The following is a 6,630-nucleotide window of genomic DNA, read 5'->3' as shown; positions in this document are numbered from 1 at the left end:
GCCACGCCGCAATCCCATCTCCACCAGTCTCCTCTCGGGATCTTGGGCATGCACGCTCACGCGCCCGGCGTGAGTTTTAAGCCACCGGGTCCAGGTCACAAACCCCGGTCGACTACGTGGGAGTCCAGCGACATAGCCATTACGCTAACTGCCGGTCCCCTACTTAGACTTTTTAAAAGAGGGCCGGGAATGAGCCACCTGTGGCCGTGGGCCCTGGGCCCTGCCCCGCTGAGCCCACTGGTGTCTCGCAGATCCAGGGCTCCCTGAAGCATCTCCAGGCCATTGTCCAGTACAAGGAGGACCTCCAGGTGAAGCAGGAGAACCTGTATTCGGTAGGTCAGAGCCAGGCAAGGCGGGGATGGGAGCCCGGCTCTGCTCGGTGAGCCTAGGCTGCTGATTGAGGAGGACCTTGGGGACATGTCTGGACACGGTCGTCACCCTGGGAGCCCACCCGCTGCCCTCCCCATAGTGGAAAGGTTTCCTGAACCTTGCAAAGGCCGTCCCAGATGACACGCTGGACAAGGTCGTCGACTCCCAGAGGCCCAACCAGTGCTGTACCGTGGTGTACAGCCTGGCTTCCACGGGCCCCTCGAAGGCCGTGATGCTGAGCCATGACAACGTGAGTTCCTGCCCGGACGTCGCTCTGTGCGCACCGGCCACGCAGCCGGTGCCGGGGGCTGAGCACGGGTGCCTTTCAGATCACCTGGACCACAGCGGCCACCATCCAGAGCCTCTGTTACAAGTGCCCTCCAGAGGGCCAGGAGGTCCTCGTGAACTACCTCCCTCTCAGCTACATCGGGGCCCAGATCTTCGATATGTGGGTGGCCATCTCAGTGGCTGGAGCCCTCTACTTTGCCCAGCCGGACGCCCTGAAGGTGAGTGCAGCTCCCTGACCCCCTGGCAGGGCAGGTGCAGACGAGGGGCTGCCCCGAGTGGAGAGCTTCAGACCAACTGGAGATCTCTGTCCTGCCCCATTCCCCAGCAGGCTGTAGGGCCTCAGCCTTTCGCGCTCGCTGGGTCTCAGTTTCCTCAGCTGCGAAGCAAAAGGGGTGAAGCAGATGGGAGTTGATGTCGTGGGGGATGGAAAGCGTGTGCCCCATGCCCCTTAGTGGGGGGTAGAATTGCAAGTGCAGGAGGTGGAATCGAGCCACTCAAAGCACATGATGGAAACTTGTGTCCATTGACATCCTCTGTCTCTTGGTCTCTGTTTCTCTGCATGCGGCTCTCTCCCCTATTCCGTCCCTGTCTCTGTATCATTCTGTCTCTGGGTCTTTATCTGTCCGTCTCTCTCCCTTCCTCTATATCAGGGGTCCCCATTCTCCAGGCCACATACAGCCCGTGGAACCTGGCGACACAGCAGGAGGTGAGCGAGCAACGCTTCACCTGTATTTACAGCCACTCCCCATTGCTCCCATCACCACCTGAGCTCTGCCTCCCGTCAGGTCAGTGAGAACTGGACTCTTACAAGAGCTCGAACACTATTGTGAACAGCACGTGTGAGGGATTTAGGCTGTGGGCGCCTTACAAGCGTCTAATGCTTGATGACCTGAGCTGGAGCTGAGGCAGTGATGCTAGCACTGGGGAACAGCTACAAATGCTGATGAACATTAGCAGAGAGGTCTGACGGCACAGACTCCATCGTAACTCAGCTGCTCGCTCATTCTTACCAAAACCCTATCTGTGAGGGGCAAGTGACAACGAAACCACATCTGATGGCAGGCTTTAAGTCGGAATCCATCTCCTGGCCCTGGCCTGTGGAAAAACTGTCTTCCATGAAACTGGTCCCTGGTGCCAAAAATGTTAGGGACTGCGGCTCTGTGTCTCCCTGTCTCTGTCTCTCCCTATCTTTGTGTTTCTGTCCCTCTCTCCCATCTCTCCCCACCCTTCTTTATTTCTGTGTGCCTCTCCGTCTCTCTTAAGCTCTGTTTTCGTGTCTCTTTATCTCCCTCTTCATCTCTTTTTGTCTGTCTCTCCTCTCTCTCTCCCTCTCCCCCCCTCGTCTCTCACTCCCTCTCTTTTTATGCCTTCATCTTCTCTTTCTCTCTCTCTTCCTCTTCCTCCTCCTCTCTCTCTCCGTTCCTCCCTCTCTTTCCCCTCTTCCTTTCTGTATCTGTCCCCTTCTCTCCTCCCCATCCGGACACCCTAATAGAGTGGATGTGACCAGCTGAGATGGCCAACATCTCACGTGTGTTGTCCTACGGGGACGGGGACAGGAACTCTGCCATGCCTGCCTGGACAGGGTCCTGTTGGAGCTCTGATGGTTGCTAGAACCACCACCCTGCACCACCCACGACAGCTCCCGGCTGCCAGTCCCAGGCCAAGGATTTCAAATCCTGGCCCAGAAGCAAACTGAGAGGCCAGATATGGGTCACCGTGGGCGGTAGGACTGAGGCGGCCTGCTGTCCGTGCAGGGCTCTCTGATGGACACACTGCGGGAGGTGAGGCCCACCACCTTCTGCGGTGTCCCATGGATGTGGGACAGGATGTATGACGCCATGAAGACCAGACAGCTCGACTCTAGTGGCTTCTGGAGGATGATCGACAAGTGGGCCATGAGGCTTGGACTCCAGACCAACAGGAGGCGGATGTCTGGGTGAGGCTGGGCCACCGGGGCTGCCGCGGGGGCTCCTGGGGGCCGGCGTGGGCCGTCCCGAGGCCACGTTCTGCTCCTGGGTATCCACTTGTCAAGGCACGTTCACCCCCCGCTGTGCTTCCGCCTGGCCAAGAAGCTGACCTTCGACGGCGCCAAGAAGGCCCTCGGCCTCGACCACTGCCAGCAGTTCTTCAGCATGGGCCTGGGGCTGTCCAGAGTGACCCAGGAGTTCTTCCTCAGCCTCGACATACCCATCTTCCAGCTCTACGGCCTGACCGAGTGCACGGGTGTCCACACGCTCTCCAGCTACGAGGCCTTCCAGGTGCTGAGGTGGGTCCTGGGAGAGGGATGCACAGTCTGTCAGCAAGGGCCAGGCAGCTCCCGCCTGTCTCCTGCCACCCTCTGCGTCTCCGTCCCCCTGGGGAGTATGTATCCAGAAGAAGGAAATGAACACGGGCCAGCAGGGGGCGCTGTGGCAGAGAGAGCTGGGCCCCACACGGCCGACTGCGTGGTCGAAGTTGCCCCGGTGGCCTGAAAACCACGCTGGGTGTGTGTGCAGTCGTGCCCCCAAATCCCGAGGGGCTGGAGAAATGGAGGAGAGAGGATTGCCGCGTGGACATGCCGCATGGTGGGGGGTACTTCCCTCTCGCTCTCTGTCTCTGTGTTGCTCTCTGGCAAGCATGTGCACCTTCTGACAAATTAAAAACAAAACCAAACAAAAACAAACAAACAAAAAAACGAAAGGAGCCAGGGGGCCGATGTAGGGACACCCTGGATCCCTTTCTGATTTTTATTTTTATTGGAAAACACCATTTTTACAAATGGCAAATTACTTTTTTTTTTTGGAGAGGTTTTTGCTATAGGGCTCATGCGCTCGCCAGAGAGACAGAAAGATAGAAAGTGAGAAATCACGGTTGGCCACACACAATCCCGTCGCCTCCATTCTCCGCTCGGGATCTTGGGCACACACGCACACGTGCCCTGTGTGAGTTTAAGCCACCAGTTGCTTAAACTCACGCCGGGCGCGTGTGCATGCGTGCCCAAGATCCCGAGAGGAGAATGGAGGAGATGGGATTGTGGCGTGGCCATCCCCCCTGGGGGTGATTTCTCTTGATTTCTGTCTCTGTCATTCTGGTGAGCGCACATGCCCTATAGCAAAAACCTCTCAAACAAACAACAACAACAACTAAAAACAAGTCCCAGACTGGCAGCTTGCTTTCTCACTTTTTCTCTCTCTCTCACTGTGTCCCTCTCTGGTCAAATTAAAAAATAAGCGAATAAATAAAGTTAAAAAAAAAAAAAAAGGAAAAGAAATCAGATACAGGCCAACCCATGATGCTACATTACAACATGGTGGAAAGAAGCGAAGTAGAAGGGGACAGCATTCCCCACGTCCTGTCTTGCCCTCCCGTGTCCCCAGCTGAATGAACGGTGCTCTCCCATTGAGTCCCACCTCTTAGTGGTCTTACCATGTCCCAAAGCCATTACACTCCCCAAACCATCACCAGATCTCCAGAACACGAACCTTTGGGGGACCAGCCATTATCTGAACCCCGGCACATGTGCGACCCATCGCCACCTGCTGGCAGTGTCTGTGGTTACAGTATGGAACCACATGTCAATGAGCCTCGCCTTCCTGGCCCCTGCGGTCCAAGCAGAGAAAACCCTAAATAGATAGATAGACCAGCTCCTAGATAGACCAGTCTGCACAACACGTCAACGGTCTGAAGGGAAATGGGGTCAGCAGGGGTGGAAGCAGACCTAGCACGTCATAGCATCTCAGTGAAATCTCACAGACGGATTTCCTGTTCTCCGTTGAGTGCCCGTCCGTTCGAGAAACCTGTGGGTGAGAATATGGAGCTTGCATCACGTGCGGGGCTGAGGATGGACGTAAGCCTGGCGAGTCAGCTGGCTTTACCATAACAGGAGGCTGCAGAGCGGGCAGCTGGGGCCAACTGTGGTTCACGCACTCACAGTTCTGGAGGCTGGAAGTCCAAGGTGAAGGTCCCAGCTGGCCCAGTCCCTGCAGAGGGTAGAAGACACTTTCTGTGTCCTCCCCTGGCAGAGAGAGCAAGTTCGTTAGGGCTCCTTCTTATAAGCGCACTCATCCCACATGGGGTCCCCATCTTTAGGGCCTCATCTAATACTAATCATCTCCAAAGGCCCCACCATTGAATACCATCACGTTGGGGGTTAAAGATTCAGCATAGGAGGAACCAGCAGTTAGCGTAATGGCTATGTCGCTGGACTCCCACATAGTTGACCATGGTTCGCGTCCCGGACCTGGTGGCTTAAAACTCATGCCAGGCGCGTGTGCGTGCATGCTCAAGATCCCTAGAGGAGAATGGAGGAGAAGGGATTGCGGCGTGGCCATCCGCCCTGGGGGGTGATTTCTCGCTTTCTGTCTCTCTGTCTGTCTCTGTCTGGCGAGCGCACGCGCCCTATAGCGAAAAACCTCTCCAAAAAAAAAGATTCAGCACAGGAATCAGAGCACACAGCTGGGTCCATAGAAGCGTGTGTCCTGAGTGCTGGCCAAGCCCAGGGTTTTGTTTTTGTTTTTGTCATAGGGCACGTACACTAGGAGAGAAACAGAGAGAAATCACGCCCCAGGAGGGGATGGCCATGCCGCAATCCCTTCTCCATTCTCTTCTAGGGATTTGGGTACACGTGATTTTCAACAGCTGGGTCCAGGATTCAAACCGTGGTCAGCCATGTGGGAGTCCAGCATCTTAACCACTATGGAAAGCTCAAAAGATGGAGCCCATGCATCCAAAGGGTGTCCCTTCCTCCAAGCTGGGCTCCAGCTGAGCACGACTGGCACCACCGTCCCGGCCGCTGCAGGGCCTGGCCTGTCCTGCTCACCCTTGATGTTGCCCATGACTGTTATCCAGGAAACCCAGGTCCCCGGTGTGCAGCCCACCTGCTGCCCCTCCCCCCCAAGACCAGTTTTAAGGCCCCTTCCCTGAGTCTCCTGAGAGCCTGGGAAGAGAGTAGGGCAGGTAGACGTCCAGGTGCCTCAGTAGCCACCTTGAGCTTGGAGGGGTTGAAGTTCCAGTCTGCTGGTCCCCAGAGCTAAGTGAGGGTGGGACCCCTCCTTCTCACCTGGATTGTATTCATTGTCCTCACCCCTGCCTGGGAAGCCTCAATAGTTCCACACTGAAGATGTCCTGCCTTGTCCCCTGGCTGGTTGGTGGGCCCCTGGAGGCTGGGGTGGGTGGTGCAGGTGTGATGCAGCCACGTCCCCTTCAGCCTTGGTTCTGAGGCAGGGCTCAGCCCGGCGGTTTTCCTCCTGTCTGCTCCCCACTTCGGATCAGTGTCTCTAGGGGCCAAAAGGAAGGAGAAAAGACTTGGGAGTGGAGAGGGTTTGTGTTTAAGGGGAAGCGGGATTATGAGTGGGTTGCTGGGGCACCCCTGCCCTGGGGGGGTAGAATTGTGTCTGACACCTCACGTCTAACACTTTCCTCCCTGCCATGGCCCGAAGCTGCGGGAAGGGGCTCCCCGACACACACACCAAGGTGCCGGAGGAAGATGAGAACAAAATCGGGGAGATCTACCTCTGGGGCCGGAACATCTTCATGGGCTACCTCAACAACAAGGAGGGCACGGAGAAGAAGATGGACAGCCACGGCTGGCTGCACACCGGGGACCTGGGTTTCCTGGATGACAGCGACTTCCTCTACGTCATGGGCAACATCAAGGGTGAGCAGGACAGGCCAGGCCCTGCAGCGGCCGGGACGGTGGTGCCAGTCGTGCTCAGCGGGAGCCCAGCTTGGAGGAAGGGACACCCTTTGGAGGCATGGGCTCCATCTTTTGAGCTTTCCATGCAAAGAGGCCGCCGTGGGCCCTGGGAACTCCTCTGCAAGATGGGGCTGGTAGGGGCCAGCAGGTGGCATGATGGCTAAGGGCGCTGTACTCCCACGTGGCCGGCCGTGGTTCAAGTCCCAAACCTGGCAGCTTGCTTTCTCACTTTCCCTCTCTTTCTCACTCTGTCCCTCTCTGGTCAAATTAAAAATAAATAAATAAAATTAAATAAAATA

The 6,630-nt window shown here is 56.6% G+C and overlaps 1 protein-coding gene across 1 annotated transcript in view; it reads left to right on the top strand.

The window, feature by feature from the left end:
- The window catches only part of LOC102474268 (long-chain-fatty-acid--CoA ligase ACSBG2-like), a 21,266-nt gene that overhangs the window by 7,192 nt on the left and 7,444 nt on the right, over positions 1-6,630 (top strand). Inside the window, exons 4-9 of the mRNA XM_006170290.3 lie at positions 252-332; positions 470-619; positions 699-875; positions 2,412-2,593; positions 2,690-2,923; positions 6,075-6,292. Coding sequence (XP_006170352.2) covers positions 252-332; positions 470-619; positions 699-875; positions 2,412-2,593; positions 2,690-2,923; positions 6,075-6,292 — 1,042 coding nt within the window. The remainder of the gene's footprint in view (positions 1-251; positions 333-469; positions 620-698; positions 876-2,411; positions 2,594-2,689; positions 2,924-6,074; positions 6,293-6,630) is intronic.

This window comes from Tupaia chinensis, unplaced genomic scaffold (genome assembly GCF_000334495.1).
Source record: "Tupaia chinensis unplaced genomic scaffold, TupChi_1.0 Scaffold148210_1, whole genome shotgun sequence".
Classification (NCBI taxonomy): domain Eukaryota; kingdom Metazoa; phylum Chordata; class Mammalia; order Scandentia; family Tupaiidae; genus Tupaia; species Tupaia belangeri.
Note: the sequence above shows the minus strand (reverse complement) of the source record. Positions and strands in the feature narration are given on the sequence as shown.